Source organism: Panthera uncia (genome assembly GCF_023721935.1).
Source record: "Panthera uncia isolate 11264 chromosome C1 unlocalized genomic scaffold, Puncia_PCG_1.0 HiC_scaffold_4, whole genome shotgun sequence".
NCBI classification, from domain to species: Eukaryota; Metazoa; Chordata; class Mammalia; order Carnivora; family Felidae; genus Panthera; species Panthera uncia.
The window spans coordinates 75,181,045-75,199,260 of record NW_026057585.1 but is presented as its reverse complement, the minus strand read 5'-3'; the positions used below and the strand labels follow the sequence as shown (position 1 = coordinate 75,199,260).

Genomic DNA, 18,216 nt, shown 5'->3' with positions numbered 1-18,216 from the left:
CAAAATAGGAATATGGTACCTCCTTCACAAGGAATAGAGTACCTCCACGAAGTAATACACATATACCCCCTAAAATAATTGATAGGAGTGGCTACCCCTTCATGTCTCTCCTGGTGGCTCCTCATGTCCACAGGCTTCCAACTCTGGGCCAGCAGTTCAGGGAAAATGCTATTCACAGAAACACTCCAGCCAGGCCCAACTTCTGCCCAATTCCCTTTAGAAGCTATGTTCCTTTGGGGGTCTCTGGGGGACACAGGGGAGTGCTTTAAGTTACTTTACTAGCTTAGATGGAAAATAATGACGTTCACGAATAACCTCTTTTGGATAAACTAGAAAGGCTTTCAGCATTTGCAGAACAGGACAAATAGAGAACCTTAACAAAATCCACAAATCACAGGCATTGCTTTCCCCAACTATAAAGCTTGTAAATATCATAATTCTAGTTTTAAAATCATTTGTTTCTCTATGAATGTACAGAACTCAACATGTAGGAGGTAGATTAACTGACAAATACCTTCAGCATCTATATTGGGACTTCATTGTGTGTGTGTGTGTGTGTGTGAGAGAGAGAGAGAGAGAGAGAGAGAGAGAGAGAGAGAGAGGTTGCAGTTCTCTCTGAGGTAGCCTGGAACAGATAAGCAGGCAACCCCTTCCTAATAGTTTTATAGGATTCTTCCATTTCCTTTCATCCTGAGTTGTCTCCCTCATTCACTGTCTCTATTTCACCCTTTTTCAACTTTTCTCCTTAGTCACTCCTGAATTTATAATTTTCCATAGCAGTAGGAGAAAATTTTTTGGGGGGCGCCTGTGGGCCATGGTGTACTCATCTTGAGGCGTTATTTCTGTTTAACCGATAGAAGCCTGAGGCCGGAGACACGGGCAGGCAGCCCTGGGCCATCACATCTGGAACGCAGGCCCCATGGCACACTAACTACATCGAGGACTTCGTTGGCCAACCTTGGTTTTCCAAGGCAGTGCCAGTTTACACCCATCACTCTGGCATAATTATTGATGGCATCCCTTCCACTCTCAACAGCATCCTGGGTTGGAGTTTAATTTATATGGTCATCCCATCTGTGATTCCAGACAAGGATTCTTTACTCCTCTGGACTTGAGTTTCCATAATTTGAAAAAGGATACAGGATGAGGTATTTTAGGAGGTTCTTTTTGTAATGTTTATGTGCTTTCCATTTCAAAGTCTTAAAACTGAATTCTAAAGTCATCTGATCATGAAAATTAAAAGATCTTTCAACTTCGGGGCGCCTGGGTGGATCAGTCGTTAAGTAGCCAACTTCGGCTCGGGTCATGATCTCACAACTCATGGATTTGAGCCCTGCGTCGGGCTCTGTGCTGACAGCTCAGGGCCTGGAGCCTGTTTCAGATTCTGTGTCTCCCTCTCTCTACCCCTCCCCCTCTTGCTGTCTTTCTCAAAAATAAACATTTTTTTTTTAAATCTTTCAACTTCTATCCATCTTCCTCCCTTCTATAAATGTATACCCCAATCAGTTTAGATCCCACCTAACTAGATCAACATAACTGACATTTAAGGGTCAATAAGAGTATCCTAGGGGACACCTGGGTGGCTCAGTCAGTTAAGCATCTGACTCTTGATTTCAGCTCAGGTCATGATCTCACAGTGGTGAGATCAAGCTCCGCATTGGGCTCAGCATGGAATGTAGAGCCTGCTTAGGATTCTCTCTCTCTCCTCTCCCTGCTCCTCCCCCACTCGTGCTTGCACGCTCTCTCTCAAAATCAACAAACACTGAAAAAAATAAAAATTAAAAAATGAGTATCCAGAGCCACCTGGGTGGCTCAGTCAGTTGAATGTCCAATTCCTCGTTTCTGCTCAGGTCATGATCCCAGGGTTGTGGGATCAAGTCCCATATCAGGCTCCACGCTGAGTGTGGAGCCTGCTTGGGATGCTCTCTCTACTCCCCCATCTCCTGCTTTCCCCCCAACCCCCCCATCTCTAAAATTAAAAAAAAAAAAAGAAAAAAAAGAAAGAGTATCCCAGTCACTAGAAGAAATGAACAAACTGGAATTGGCACAAATTTTGTATACGGCGTTGTACTTAATTCATCTCCTAACCCCTTCCTGGCTTTAGATATAACACATCAGTCATGCCAACCCTGAATACTCCCCACCATGAGAGAAATTTGTTGGTATGAAACACAACCAAAAAACCACGTTCACGGAGACCTAGACCTCCCCACCCTAAGCAGAAAGGGGCCAGGAGAGAGGTCTGGACACAGGTATGAAATTCCTGCATCAGGACAGAGCTTGAAATCCTAAAACATATGGCATGTCAACCATACGTGGCAGCAAAAGAAATGGGTAAAATGAGACAACCCAATGCTCCATCACCCCACCGTCTTCGTGCCTGAGGCAAAATAAAAAACAGGTTTTGGAGTAAATACATTTATTGATACCCATTTTATATACTTCAGTGAAATAATCTATAAATATAAAAGCGTTTTCTTTTGGATATCGCCATGGTCCATGTAAATACTCAACAGTCAGAATCATCTGCAGGAAGCACTTCAAGTCACACTGTTAGGTTTACAGACCTGAATATACATATTTCATTAAACAGTGGCACTTATGTACTCAAGTGGTCCAGTGGCTTTGGATACAGGACTACTGGGCATGTCGAGTAAAAATAATGTGTAACTTTAAATCAACGGACAGGGTATCAACCATCAACAAAAAGAAACAATTACGAATTAATATCCTAAGTGAAGAAAGTACCACAGTTGACACTTGGTGTCAGAATACTGGAGACAAAGTATGTTTAATGACACATGTTGTGGCGCCATGTGCTCTCTCCGACTCCCAGTGGACGGCCCACCAGTGCCTTAGGGTCATTCATGGTTAACAAAACAGCAATTCTTAAAGAATCTAAACAGCTTAGAACAAAAGGTGTGTAGCGGCTGGTACCAAGTTTAAAGAAAAGGGAGCTAAGTATTTCAACGACATGATGAAATTTCTCCCCTGGGAGGAGGACTTGTGGGGAAAACAAATTTGTTCAATTCCCATTGTTACACCGACCATGATCACTTATCTAATGGAGGAGAAAGAACCCAGGTATCTGGTACCCAAAACACAGGTGCAGATCTGTCTTCTGTCTTAAAGTTTCTTCCTCAACACTCCCCAGAGAACTAATGCAGCAGCCACTGTGGAGCCTTGCTCTAGACCTGATGCAGCATAAAACCTTCTCATTTCTTCGGTAACAAGTACAGGAATGTCCTTTGCTGCGGTCAGACCATGTGTCTTCTGAGTTAGCAAGCAAATGCATTTAAAAGGTCTTAGGTGTGCAACGTCCAAACTTGAAATCTGAGAGGCAGTGTTAGAACTTAAGCAAGGCAGGATTTTTAGAGACTACTCAAATGAAAACCTAAGTGAAGCATATAAAAATTCAGTTCTTTCTATTATTTCCAACTGGTAATTGACAGCAACATTCTCCGGTAAGGATGGGTAAGTGGTGTTATCTCCAGGTCCAAAATATCCCAACTACTTAACACAGGACCCCAAAGAGGAGAATGACACACTTGAGTTCTGGGGTCTTTAGAATTCTTTCTTGCCATTTAAAAAAAAAAGAAATAGTAGCTTCAGCTGCACACCACTGGTTGAAGGGGTTTTCATCCAAATGAGAAACTCGACCCCTCGTCTCTAGTGGGACAGGCACCAGGATTCCCACAAGCGGCAACTCCCATGTCCTGTAGCACGTGGCATCTGACCCTGGAGTGAAGAGTAAGCTGGCACAGAGCCCCGACAGCTGGAATTCAGGCTAGATGGCATTTCGCGGCGTGCCATTGTGTGCCAATGCTTTCAGGCTGGGGGCACTGGTCTGGTGACCACAGCTCCTGTGAGAAGTCACACCCACCTCAAAAACCTCATGAATAGCTTTTCGGAAACAGTGGAAGTTGTAGTCTATTAAACCTGCAAGAGAGAAAAAGAAGATCAGGCCCCCTGAACGTCAATGGTGAAATTATCCATTAGGAAATATTTAGCGACAAAAGAAAATAATTGGTATGTATTTAAAAAAAAAAAAAACACATAGGAATTTTATGAGGAATTTTCTATGCTAAAGCATGTGCCCAAACTGTTAACACCTGTTACCTCTGGGGCCTGGGAATAAAGCAGGTCAATAAATAAAACAACCAGGAAGGTAAATGTGCTAAGAAAGCTTACAATAAAATCTAAAGTGAAAGTAACACATTTTTCAAATTATCAGGCTTTGCCTTTTACAAGTCTTTCGGGTGGCCAACGAAGGGCTGAAGGGGACGGCTCGGTGAGGCAACCTGGCACACTGCTCGGGAGAGGCCTGGGGTCTGGGAGGCACCAGAGAGGCCCGTCAGGCAGCCTCCACCTGCTCCTCAGCAAGGCAGCGCCTTCTGCATCTGTTTCCTGAATGGTTTCCAAACAAGATTTTGGTCAAACAGTTCTGTTTTGTGACAGAAAGGGCTAGTTACCTACCGAAAACCCATTCTTCCTTAGTAAAAGAAACCCAATTTTGGATGAGCACAGTGGTGCTCAGCTAAAACATTACATTTCCCAGCCTTCCCTGTAGTTATGTACGGCCACATGACCAATTTTGGCCACTGAGATAAGTGGAAGCATGTGGGACCTCTGTGAAATCTCCTTAGAAGGAAAAGGATGCATTCTTTCCCCAGCCCTGTTCCTCCTTATTGTGTGGAATACAGTTCCAGGAGCCATTGTGGACCATGAGGTGACCTTGAGCTGAGAACAGGAGCCAGTGAGAAGAACAGAGGTCAGAAGAAGCATCAATGCCCTTGAGGACACTGTGACATACAGACAACCACACAAGAAACCAGTCAAAACAACATGGTGTCAGGGGCGCCTGGGTGACTCAGCTGGTTGAGGGTACAACTCTTGATCTCGTCTCAGGTCACGATCTCATGGTTTGTGGGTTCAAGCCCCGCAGCGGGCTTTGCGCTGACCACACAGAGCCTGCTTGGGATTCCCTCTCTCGGTACGTTTACTACTTCTCTCTCAGTACCTCCCCAACCCTCTCTCAAAATAAACAAACTGCTTAAAACACACACACACGATATGGTGTCAAAATGACTATAAATGTCAAAGAAGTCTAAAGGAGGGAGAGCCCAGTGCAGGGCAAAAGCAGCCAATGAAAAAGCCTCAGAGAGGAGGCAGAACTTTGGGGGTACAGGCAAGACTTAATTAAGCAGGAAAGAGGGGCAATATCACCAAAAAACCAGCAGGGAGCTGGCAGTGAGAAGACAGCACAGGTGGAAGACACTGGCATGACTGCAGACAGGGACAGAGAATTCTCACTGGGAAGCAGCTGGAATCAAGTATGAATAAGGAGATTACAGCCAAATCTGGAAGGTCTTTCAGACTCAGAAAAAAAAAAAACAAAAACAAAAACTATAAAAGTTTTGATAAGTTCAATTACATTAAAATGGACTTCTGTGAAAATGGTAAAAAACTGACAATCAGGGAGACTTGAACACTAGCCAGAGATTTGGTGATATTATGAAACCACCGTTCATTTTTTTTTTTAATGTCTATTAATGTTACTGTTATGTTCTTAAAAGGACACTGTCTCTTAGAGATACCTGCTGAAATCTGTATAGACAAAATTATTTGATCAAGCCAGAGGTTTGTTCCAAAATTATCCAGTAGGAAAGAAGTACAGAAATGAAGTACAATTGGCTATGATTTTGATAATCATCCAATCTGGGGGATAAATAAAAGGGGTTCATTATGTTATCTTCACTACTTTTTTGACAGTTTCCACAACAAAAGAGTAAAAAATAATAATGATTTGGCTGGTAGGATAAACAGAAAAGCAGGAAGCAGGAAGATGGGCACATGGACATTCACTGTGTTATTCTACTTCTGTATATATTTGAAAGTTTCCATAACCAAAAAGTGGTTGTTTTTTAACTTTTTTTTTTGAAGTTTTCTTTAAGTAATCTCTACACCCAATGTGGGCTCCAACTCATGACCCCAAGATCAAGAGTCACACGCTCTTCTGACTGAGCCAGTCAGGCACCCCCTTTTTTCCAAGTTTGGCTGTTTTTTGTTTGGTTTTGTTTTTTAAGATTAGAATGGAGAAAAACGAAGAACTTATAAGAACTGGCATAAAAGCTACCTGCCATGAAGAAAATGTCTGCCCTAACTAGTAATTAAAGTAAAAATTAGAACCAAATAAGATACCATTTCACACCTACCAGATTGACAGGCATTATCAAGGACATGAAGTGACAAGAACTCCCACACAGTACTGCCAGGGGTGAAACCAGTAAAGCTACTTCGGAAGGCAATGTTTAATAAAGCTGAGGTTGTATGAATACATCTCTGTAAACTCCACTACTAAATACATCCTAAGAGAAATTCTCCACACGTGCAAAGGCAAATGTGTTCATTTGCCACACCTGCGTATTTGTTGCAAAACTGTATGTGATTTTAAAAATAATCTAAACGTCCAGCAAAAAGAAAATAAATTGTGGTATATTCAATCCATATAGTATGGTGTGGAGAGAAAATGAATGAACTGAACATACATGTTATCGATACAAATAAATCTCAAAAAAGATCTTGAGTGAAAAGAACAAGCAAGCTGCCGAAGACCATTTACGTTTTTACATCATTTACACAAAGATACACAATACGAAGCTCTATGTTAAGGAAGATACAAAGTAAAGAATAAACCATACATAGGAAAACTAAATACTACATTCAACATAGTGCCAAGGAGACTTCAAGCGAGAAATACATAAAAGACAAGTATGTCTCTACCATGTTTTAGTTCTGAAGCTCATGAATACACACGTTTTTGTTTTACCCCAAAATGTTGTGTATCTGATGTGGTTTAGTAACATTAGTGAAATGATATTCATTCATTCAATATTAAATTACTACTAAAAATGCAGAAGGAGCAGGGACTTGTTACAGTGAACAGCAGAGAGCTATTATAGATCCATGAGAACTCAAACAACATGATGAAAGTCGTTTTCTGAAAGCTAGTCTGCCTTTGGAATAAAAAACAACACATACCAAAGCTCTGAAAACACATGCCAAGTGCATAACCTCAAACAGGACTTTACTGCAAGCACCTCAGGCCTGGATTGGAGTCACTGACAGTAGAAACAGAAAGGAAACCCAAGAAACAAATAGTAAGATTGGGTGAAAATTCAATGTCAACAGTACAGGAAAAGAATAGAAAAAAGAGAACACAGAATACCTTCTGTGAAATGATGTGCAAGGGCCCCATCAGCAATGCCACCACACAGTTACCTGACTACAAGATATCTGAGCTTGGACACCAGAAACCGTCATAACTAGTAACAAAAGTAGGTAGCCAAGAGGGTCATGAAACAGAAGTGAAAGTATTCATCAGTTTTGACACCACGTACAATAATAGTCAAATGAAGTGAAAATGTCTTACTGACAGCTCCAAACGTGGCACTGGAATATGGGCCCAAGTCAGAGCTGGAGATGTGAATATTTCAATCAGCTACATAGAGAAAATTAACTGAAGCCACGGCTTGGATGCGCTGGCCAGGGGAGTAAGTGAAGAAGCGAGCAGAAAGACTTGGCTCTGAAGAATGCTCAGGCTGAGAAAAATGGCCGGAAGAAACTTGAGAGGTGGTCAGAGAAACAAATACATAAAATAACCTGGAGAGCTCAGCGTTAGGGAAGCACACAGAGAGGAAAACTTCCAGAAAGGAGGGACTGGCAGGGCCATATGCTTCCGAAGGCTGAAGAGGCTACAGAATGAAGAAAGGCCACTGTGCGTAGCAGGAAGGGACCTGGGAACCTGCCAAAGAAACCTCGGTGCACAGACTCGGGTGGAAGCCAAACAACAAGCACTTGGACATGTATTAAAAGGACCCCAAATAAGAAAGGCTGGAACTAAACACTTGATTCAACATCAAAGATCGAAAGAAGGATAAAGTCTGGACTATACATGGAAAGGAAGGGACAAGAGTAGTTTGAGCTGATAATCCTCTAACACTGCAATATTATTTTCCCTTATTTCAAGAGCCTAACAAATGAGCACAAAGAAATTCCAATAAAAACAACCTTTTAAAATGCCATTACCTTTTCGTTCAAAACTTTCTTCCCTAAGAATGCAGACCAGTGCCAAAAATTTAGTCACTTCCTTTAAATAAAGGACAGTTGTATTATTCAGCTTGATAATTGCCATAGATTCTTTGTCATAAGCACTTCCACTTCCATCTTCCTTTAACCTGTTTTAAAAGAAAATACTCATTACAGGTTTCCCAGCGAGGTGTTCTGTCACATTTAATTTGCACAATGACGAGTCTTTCTACCCAGTTTCCCAAGTGTCTTTGGAGAAAAATTACTGGCTTAAATATGCCAGAACAGAGGTTCTCATTTAAGAAATACGGTTCCCAGACTAGGATGCAGTATTCCATGTGTTCACACCATCACCTTGTTTACCGGGGATACACGGAGTTCAACAGGTTTCAAGTCTTCCTCGGTCATAACTCATCTGCACTGACCGCATGCAAACAAAAAAGGCCCCAACATAAGAGGGCTGCCATCGGGGAAAAAGGAGGAAGCATAAAAACTAAAATGAAGAGAGTCTGTCAAACACACCACGGAATCCTAATCCTCGCTTACGAAGCGAGCCTTCAGGTCTGAAACCTATTTTATTTTACTAGAATTGTCAGAATTATACGTAGTTATCCTTCAAAAGATGTAAATCAAGAGTCAAGTAGGAAGCAAATATAATAATAAAACACACCAAAGTGCGTGCATGGATTGTATGAAGAATGGTAACGGAGATTTTCTCTTTTATAACATGCCTTATGATGTATAATGTATTTTACAATGTACTTTACACTGAAAAAAAAATTTTTTGCAACTAAATTTGATTTTTAAATTATAAAAAAAGGGGTTATTAAATTTTATTTTAAAGAAAAAGCAAATGTTCTATTTGTCCATTTTTAAAATTAGGAATGGGAACAAGAAACTTTCCTGAATAATATAATAAACAAAAATCACATTTTTACTATGGGGAAAAAAAAGAACAAAGGAGAGCCTGTAAGCACAACAGTGGAAAATAGAAATAGAAGACAGGTAAAGAACAGGTAAGAGAAATGCATTCTCCTCCTCAGAGGCAGCTGGAGAAAGACGTGGACAAATCAGGCTGAGAGACCAAGGTGAAGGGCAGGAACAGAGCAATGAAAAAAGAGTTCAGATCAGGTGGAGAGAGGAACAGATAAAGGACACAGGTACCAGAAAACAAAGGTAATGTCAGAGCATCAGAAAGTGCCTTGAGAGTCCTGATGTTAATACGTGAGGGGGATCAGGGCTCTTATAAGCAACAGAGGCTGTTGGCTTTTGAAATAACAGTAATTCTCCAGAGTTTTCACTCATCCTCTGGACTATTCTATAAAGTCACACACTTTTTTAGACATTTATTTTGGAAACGTAGATGTGTGGGTCAAATTTTTCTATTTGCGAGTTCTGACATCCAAAATTCTGATTTCCTGTTTCTGAGCTCTATGAAAGACTAAGGATCCCTCATTCCCACAAAGCCTGAAGTTAAATTAGGAACCAGGACTTACTCTGTTATTCCAAATGTTTTTAATAAATAAATCTACTTTTTTGATCTAGCTAAGTCCCTAAGGGAGAAGACACAGTGCAAAGCCCCCAAATAATGGCAGAAACTTTCAGTGATAATGAAGTCCGGCATTAGCACACCTTTTCAACTGCTCTTATCCATCCTCTCTGAAGGAGTAAGATATAGCAGTCCATCTACAGAGAAATCACGTTCCAAGTTGAAGAACTATGGTCAGAACAATTCCACTCCACACAGTACCTGCTAGAAGCCTCAGAAATTAATCCCTCTGACAAACTGAACAGGTAGTTTTCCATCTGTCTGAGATCTTGGAAAAATATGTACGTAACTTACCCATATATACAAGATACATCAATTACAACATCAATCATGTCACAGCAAAGTTCATAAGATTGCATATCCACAGGTGAACTGTCTGTTGCAATGTAGATTTTGCTGACAACATCGAAGAGAAAAGCTTTTTCAATACCTGAATTCTTGGAAAAACAAAATTGGGCAAGTGTCAGTTTTAAGAATCAAAATTTGTAATTTACCTAATATCCTGAATAACACACAAGGACATTTTTAAATGCACAACCCCATACCAAAAAATCAAAAGGTATTTGGTTCAGAGACACTTCTGTTATCCAAGGAATAAAAGTGGAATTATTTCTCTGCTCTGATTTACTAACTTGACTGCACTAAATCTGTTTCTTCTTCCTCCTTTACTTAAATGGATCATTTGCTAAGATGCCACCAAAAAAATTAAAAAAAAAAAAAAAACCCTCCAAAACTCAAGCCATCCTACAATCCTTTCTTGTTACAATAATCAATCTCTGATTTGAATGACCTTGCTACCAGAAAGGCTTTCCGTGGCAATTAGCAAAACATAAAAGAATTAATATTATGTCAACATCTAACATACCCCAAAGCCCAAAAGAACTGGGGATCACTACATGCTGAGTCCTTCAAAGTAATGTCTGGGAAATCTAAAGGTTGAATGTTAAATTTATTGAAGGAATATCCTGTTTTATTAAGCTGAATCCTCAAAATAAGAAAGGTGAAATATGATACTAAGATTACAGTTAGCAAGGAAAGGAAAAGATCAATTTTTCAATGTGACCTCCAATAAAGCAGAGATTAAGCAGGCGTCAAATTCCCAAAACCCAGTCTTTTCCAGTTACTACTCCTCACGCAGGAAACAGATATTATGATTTTTTTCATGAAGATTTTTTATTAATTAAGAAATCATGAAGAAATTTTTCATTAGTCCATTTTAAGACCAAAAGGGTGAGCACTAAAGTGCTCAGAAAATAACTCAAGCCATTTTTTTAATGTTCTTATGATTTATTTTACATGTTAAGTGTGTCATTAGTCTTTCGGCCTGATTCAGACTAATTCAAGCCAGTTTTTGGAGACGTTGATAACACAAATATATTCAAGAAAATGGAATCAGAGACTGTAGTGAATTAGCTCACTTACTGATATAAAGATATTTAATAGGTTTTCCAAAGTCGGCAGTTGTGGGATGAGTTTCTGCACCACCTTACTAAAGGCTTCAAATATTGAATGGTCATAGATACTAGTCAAATAAAAGCTGAAAAACACAACACAGTTTGATTATTTTGGAAAATAAAGTGGCAATTATCATAAAATATAAAATTTTAAGTTTCTTATCATTTCATTTCAGGAAGTAGAGACAAAGCCTTTTTGCACAAATGCAGCTTCCCCACTTGGCTTGTAACCATCCATCCCATTACTGCATTTACACAGAGGGCAATTCCCTAGTACCCAGAAAAGCATTTCCGGATGCAGAAACCTGAATATTCACCTAATTCTTTGCAACCTGATCCAAACAGCTTGATTTCTTAAGCTAATAACGGGCAAAAACCAAGATAAAAACCAAAAGAGATGACAGAGAAGGGTGACATTTATTAAATGAGAATGTAATTCATGTCTCTACTAAAATGTCATCTCCTCAGAAAGCTCTTTCCTGACCCCCCCCCCACCTAAAACAGCACCCCTTTCACCTAATTTAATTTTCTTCATAGCACTGTTAAGTACCTAAAATTACACTATACACTTATTTGTAAGTACTTTTGAGCTGTCTTATTCATCAGGATGCGGGCTTCATGAGGACAGAGATTTGACAGTCTTGCTCACAGCTATAACCCCAATGCCCTGAACAGTGCTCATAAATATTTGTTCAATACACAAATGAACACACTTGATGCTTAGAATTTATATAAATAACATATTTAGAAAGATAGGAGCTAGGGCCCTATTGAGAATGGAACAGGAATCTGGTAGCCTAAAAGGACATACAGTGGAGAAGTAATATCTATAGATTTAACAAAACACATGTGAGAAAGAGACACTTTTTAACATTTTAAACAATACAATTTCACCTGCTTTTTAGGTCAGGAAGTATACTTTTCATTACAGAGTTGTTCTATTTATTTACAAGCTTATATTAAAGTCAGAAACACAGAACTGTGGATTTCACACTTTACGGGTAATTTAAAAATACTTTCAAGGAGCTGACCTAGGACCCTAACCCTACGCAAGATGGGGCTTGCCTTTAGATGTTAGAGCAATGAAAGAGAGAGACCAAGATGAGCCCCTAAAGGCACTAAGGACAAAAGAGCATTTTATTGTTTCCTGTAGGCAAGAAGGTTAGCAATATGAGAAGATCCTGCAAGGTCTGTGACACCTGGAGGTAGATGGGGACATGGAGAACCTGAGACACACAGGGCATTTAGTAAGCTGAGTTTCTAGTAACTGGAAATCAAATGAAGCCTAATCCACAGGTATACTAGTAATTAACAAAAGCTAGATGCAGAATTCTAGAGGTTAACAAGGCCTAAGGCCCTATAAGGAACTAGAGAAAGGGATGGCATGTACCACTGGGGTGGGCTGCCCCAGACTAGGGAACACAGGACAATCACGGCCTAAAATCCACTGTTAATAGTAGATTCCCAACAAGTAAGATTGAGGAATTTAATAGGGATGCATTTTCATTTTCTCTTACAAATATTGAATAATTTTTTCAGTGTGACTTACTAATACATATTTTAAAATTTTAATCCAGGCAAACTATAGACCAATGAGGTTTTTTTCTACAGGACCTCCTAGAAAAATAACTGAAAGACCTTGGAGCCTGAGACCCTAGGGAATATTAGGGATAGGGATGGGGACTGGCTTGAGCCTATAAGGAAGTCACTGTAACAGACCAGGGATAAGGAAATAGCTACACGTGTGTCTCCCCGCTTCCTCTTTAAGCTTTTACATCATCAAGAGAACATTTTCTTGGGTACTTTTTATCACTCGTATCTACCTATACCACCAAAAAATTACAAAATATAGAATATTCCTCATATACTTTCAGAAGACAAGCACATAAACCATCAATCCTATCTAGGTGTTTTTTTAAGTAATAATTTTTAATTATATTTAACTATGAATCAGTTCTTTAAACTTAACAGGAGCCCTAAACAGATTTATAGACTAAACTCACCTAACCCAAGCTTTAGAGATTCATAAAAGCATAAACTGGTTTTAAAAACATACAAAAGATACATTAGAGTCCATATTTGAAACCATATCCTCTTTAAAAGACCCTTCCTACTGAAAAAAAAAATATATATATATATATGTATGTGTATATATATATATATATATACACACATACTGTTAAGAATCAAGCTAGCAGAGTTCTACAACAAATGTGACAGAGAGTCTTTGAATGAAGGCAAAAAGAAAGAAAAAAAAAAAAAAAAAGATGAAACCAAGAGAGGGAAGTCCCAAAGCAGATTTATGCCATGAGGAAACAGGCTGATCCCAGTCTCTTGAGATGAATTTCTACAAGCACCAACGAAAACACTTAACATGACTTCAATCTCCAGGAAAATGCAAAAAACCGGGAAAGTAACTTCTCAATAACATCAGGCTCCCAAAACTGAATTCGACATAGAAGAGATCAAGAACATTACAGCTTTGGGAAGGATATACCAGTAACAGAAAGCTACGTGTTTGTAATGACAGAGATGGGAATACATTTACACATTTTTCAGGGCTCTCATATCAAACACACATGTTGTTACCTAAGGTGGAGTTTTTCTAGCCCAGCATCTGCAAGGTCATCATTGGCCCTTTGATGAATGTCCCTCTGTGTTTCTATTTTGTGATCATCAGACAGACCATCAACTTTGTGAATAAAAACCTCAAAATTCATGTCTGGGTTAACTTTGTAGGCTTTAGAAACAGTAATGTGAAGTCTTGTTAAAGCCTCCATGTAGTCATCCTGTAAGTCAGAACAAAATATTTTTTTAAAAAGAAATCTTGTAAAAGTCAGTAACGAGTTAAGAAAGCCTCAAACCACCTCTTTCCCCAACCATAGAAAATATATTATCCTAATTATTCACAAATACTCAAAACATTCAAATACACTAACATACTTTAATCTCTCTAAATCTTTAATCTCTCCAGATAAAAAAATGTAATTACCAAGTTAAAGCTTGCAATTTTTAAATATTGGTAATATAAGGAAATGGACATGTCTTCCCAAGAGAATTTTTTAAAAGTAATCCCAGCTCTGCCATTTATTAGATGTGTGACTTTAAGCAGGTTGCTTAAACTTGTGATCTAAGTTTTCTTCATAAAAATTGGCCTTACCATACCTACCTCACGGTATTGTGAAGAATAAATTAAATTGGACCAGGTATGTGGAAGCATCCATTACAGAGCCTGTCACTCAGAAAGCATTCCCGACTGACGTTTAAGCTTATATAAAGTAAGCTTCTTAAGGACAGGGACATGTCCCATCCTTCTCAGTGCCTTTCACGTGCTAGGCCCTCAATAAATGCTTGTTGAGCTAAACCCAATTTGGACAGCCAAGGAAACCAGTCACTTTAATATTTACTCAGTTCTCCTCGTCCTCCTTATATTAAGGGCAAAGAGGAGATTTTTCCAGCGAGTGACATCACTATTATAATAGTTAATGAAGTACAGCAATATCCACTACGAACAAATAAAAGTGGAAACCTGCTCATTAACTGGAACTCAAAGATAATAAATAAGCCACTATCTCCTAATCACCTCTTATTCTGCACTCGCACAATGGCATGCCTGCTCCCAACACACCTCTGTGGCTGTATCTCTCGTACCGCAAAGACTTCTACAGGCAAAGAAATAAGCAGCAAGAAGCACATGATAAAAGAAGATAAACAACTTTCCTTTGTTTCTACATCTTTTGACAGCAGAAAAAAGAAGTAAACATCATTATTCCTAACTACCTGTGCATCAATGACATATATCAACGCTCCGGTTCCCCTGAAGATCATCTCGTAGTCAAAAGTTGGGTCAAAAAAGTCCATTTGCCCAGGAAAATCCCAGATCTGGAAATTCACAAAGGAGCTATTGGAAATGTCATCTTTATAGATCTTGTTGGTACTTTCCAAAAAGAGGGTCTCGTTGGGTGACATTTTATGAAACACCACCTGTTAAAAGAAAGAAGATAATTTTATAACTATTCAACTTTGTATTTCAAGGTCAAAGTTCCACTCTGAATTCACATATAAAAAACGTGATCCTACAGCAAAAATGTTTAAAGAGATAAAAAAGTGAATGGTGTATCCATCAGTACTCACTACCCTTTGGCTTCTGAGAGATGAGAAGACACCAAATTACTTTCCATCAGGCCTATTTTGGAGCTAAACTTTTCTGCTATTTTCTCTGCGCCATATTCAATCCTAGTTGTAGCAATGTCTCTCGTGTTAGTTTTGTTTTCTGTTAAACTTATTAATTCTGCCAAAATCTGCTTTAAGATTACAAACACTTACAGCTAAAGTTTAAGATTTTTGTTCATTGAAAACTTACTGGGATGCCTATATCAGGCTCTGGGAAATCATTAGAAATGTAACTGACTAGACTCTGTCTTCACTGAGTTTGCAGTCTTGTGGAAGAAATAAAACAGACAGTAATTATACCAAGTAGAAAGTGATATATGGGGGGAAATAGTGATACATGGGGGGAGGGGAGGTGACAAGGAAAAACAGCTCCCATGAAAGAAGAAATAGTAAAGGTAATGATTGAGAATCAGGATAATCACAATCCATACAATTCTAACATAAAGCTATTTGTCCCTGTCACTTTCTAGAAAAGGAAAATAGGTGGTTACTCCCAAGGTCTAGTCAATGAGTAACAACTGAGAAGAATGAAATGCAGTTTGCTAAAGCCCTACCATAAATGTACTCAAATTTCCTACAATAAGTGAGATGATAAATAAAACCCAGCAATCCAGTAAATTGGGAAGTAAACACAACACAGTAATCCAGTAATTTCGGAAGAAGGCTACTTTTTAAAGCCATCACGTTTACAAAATATCACAGATTTATTGTGGACAGACCTTTGCAACAGACTGGAAAGGGCAACAGACCGGGTATCTGGCGTTTTAACACCAGCTCACTTGTGTGTTGGTGGGGGGGGGGGGGGGGCTAGGGGAGGTGGTCAATCTTGCCTCAATTTCCCCCTTACTAAGAAGGGTCTAGCCCTCCATCTGTTCCTGGCAGACCCGGAGTGAAAGCAAATGGGCTGACCTAGGTCTGCAAATACTCTCGAGGTCTCAGAAGATTTTTGTATCGGCACACATACGGGAGGACTTCACGAGTAACTACACTCGCCTGGCCACCAGTACTAAAATTGGAGGAATAACAGCCCCCGAGCCCCAGGAAAGTTAAATTCTCCTTCGTACTAGTAAGAAGAGCAAGCATTAAAATGGCCAGTGACTTAGTCACAGCTCTTCCAGACGCTGCTCCCTGGGGCTCACCTGGGAAGCCCTGCAAACTCAGGCCACCTGAAGTGAGAGGAATACACAAAAACCGGGTAGGGGAGGGAGTCGGACAAGTTCTCCAAGTTGGGACCGGAGTGTACGTCCCAGTTTCGGAAAAGCACTCAGGGGCTGGGTCCCAGGGGGCGGAGGTCCCGGGTGGTGGCACCGGCACCTGCCTCCCTCCAGCCAGTCTCGCTTTCGGGGACCCGCTCGGCCTCAGCTGACTTGGGCGTGGACTCCCAGGTCGGGGTCCTCCGCGGGCCGTGCCTCTGGCCCCGCTCCCCAGAAGACAAGAAAACGCGCGGTGGGGTAGCCCCACCGGCCAGCCCGGCCGCCGCCCTCCTCGGGGCCCCCCACCCCGCCCGGCAGCCACCCGAGCCCCCGGGAGGGGGAGAGAGGGCCTGGGGGACCCGGCGCGGCCCCACTCACCTTCTGGATGGAGGACTTGCCGCTGCGCCGGAGTCCCATGAGCAGAATCCTCGGCTTGGAGCTGTCAGCGCCCCCCGGGCCACAGCCTCCGCCGGCCCCCGCCCCAACCCCACCGGCCGCGGCTGCCGCCTCCTCTTCCTCCTCCTCCACGCCGTAGCCGAAGTCCTTCGGGAACGAATCCGCCGCGCCGTAACTGCCGGCCAGGGGCGTCTCCTCCGCCCCGTACTGCAGGGACATGGTGCTGGAGCCGCCGCCGCCCGCGCCCTGACAGGCCAGGCCAGGCCAAGCCAGGCCGCCGCCTCCCCACTCCGCCGCCGCCGCCGCCCCCGGCAGCCGCCACCGCCGCGCGGCCCGCCCCCTGGAACCCGGCTCTCATAGGCTCCGCGCCGAGACCCAGCCCCTCATTGGCCGCCCGAGCTGCCACTCGGGAGCAGCAGGGTAGGTGGTGCCCGTCACGTGCCCGGAATCACCTGACTTGGAGCCGTGGAGGGGGGAGGAGGAGTCACGAGGAGGGTGGCCCGGCCGGCCGAGCCCTCTGCCCTCCGCCCTAGCGAGCACCCCGGTCCTGCCCAGCCACGCGCGGTGCTCCTCGCCGCTCCCCTGCCTTCTTAGGAGCTCTGGAGGCCATCGCAACGGGAGATGCTCTCTGGGCATTTGGGGGAAGAACTAGTTGTGCTCCTACAATGGTACTCGCCCGACCAGTATTTATTGATGCCCGCGATGCCCTGGGGGGACAAGGGACACAAAACTGAAACCGACTCGGACCCTGCCCGCCCTCAAGTTGCTCGAAGATTGATAGAGATCGGATCTCTGCGTAAGTAGCTTCGGTACGAGGTATGAAATGGAAAGGTCAAAGGTGAAGATAACAATGTTCGGGAGTTGGGAGGGTGAGAAAGTCTGTAAGGAGGTGGTGTCTCAGCAGGTCTAGATGGATGGATCTGGTAGGTAGGGAGGAGGAGCCAGTCTGAGTGAGGGTAAAGCCTCAACCAAAGGCAGAGTCATGGGTGTGATGCAGTTCCTTCTAGCAGGTAGCGGGACCCTGAGAGGAGAGCAAATGCAGCCAAGCTAGAACTGCTTATCCTCCTTCAGCAAAACGGACAGTGGATACCACCACCACTTTAAACTCAATAGGACTCAATTTTCCCTCCTTCCCACCTAGTCAGTCTACTTTTCATGTAATTTACCCCCCGCCCCCAATAGAACATTGCATCTTCTATGCCCTTCAGTTCACAAACCAAAGGAATGAATAATGAAAGCAAATTAAAGCCAATGCTTTCACCAAATACGTTTGAGATAGCTAGAGGAATTTTCATCCTTGTCAGGAGTTAGAATTGGAAATTTGACGAACCAAGATCCTCTTAAAATGGAGGTGGTGGTGGTG

General features: G+C 41.7%; 1 protein-coding gene across 1 annotated transcript; it reads right to left on the bottom strand.

Moving 5' to 3' along the window:
- Positions 1–2,766: 2,766 nt before the first annotated feature.
- On the bottom strand, positions 2,767–17,163 carry RRAGC (Ras related GTP binding C). Its single transcript, XM_049617446.1, has 7 exons — positions 16,836–17,163; positions 14,872–15,075; positions 13,681–13,880; positions 11,060–11,174; positions 9,932–10,074; positions 8,089–8,237; positions 2,767–3,939 (listed from the first exon to the last, which is right to left on the bottom strand). The coding sequence occupies exons 1-7, from the start codon at positions 17,070–17,072 to the stop codon at positions 3,788–3,790; spliced, it is 1,200 nt and encodes a 399-aa protein (XP_049473403.1). The 5' UTR covers positions 17,073–17,163; the 3' UTR covers positions 2,767–3,787.
- Between the last annotated feature and the right edge of the window lie 1,053 nt (positions 17,164–18,216).

Coding starts and splice junctions, on each gene's coding strand:
- RRAGC (XM_049617446.1), bottom strand. CDS start 17,072: ATGTCCCTGCAGTACGGGGCGGAGGAGACGCCCCTGGCCGGCAGTTAC. Junction 15,076..16,835: donor GCAAGTCCTCCATCCAGAAG/GTGAGTGGGGCC, acceptor TTCTTTTAACAG/GTGGTGTTTCATAAAATGTC. Junction 8,238..9,931: donor GATGTATCTTGTATATATGG/GTAAGTTACGTA, acceptor CTTTTAAAACAG/GTTAAAGGAAGATGGAAGTG.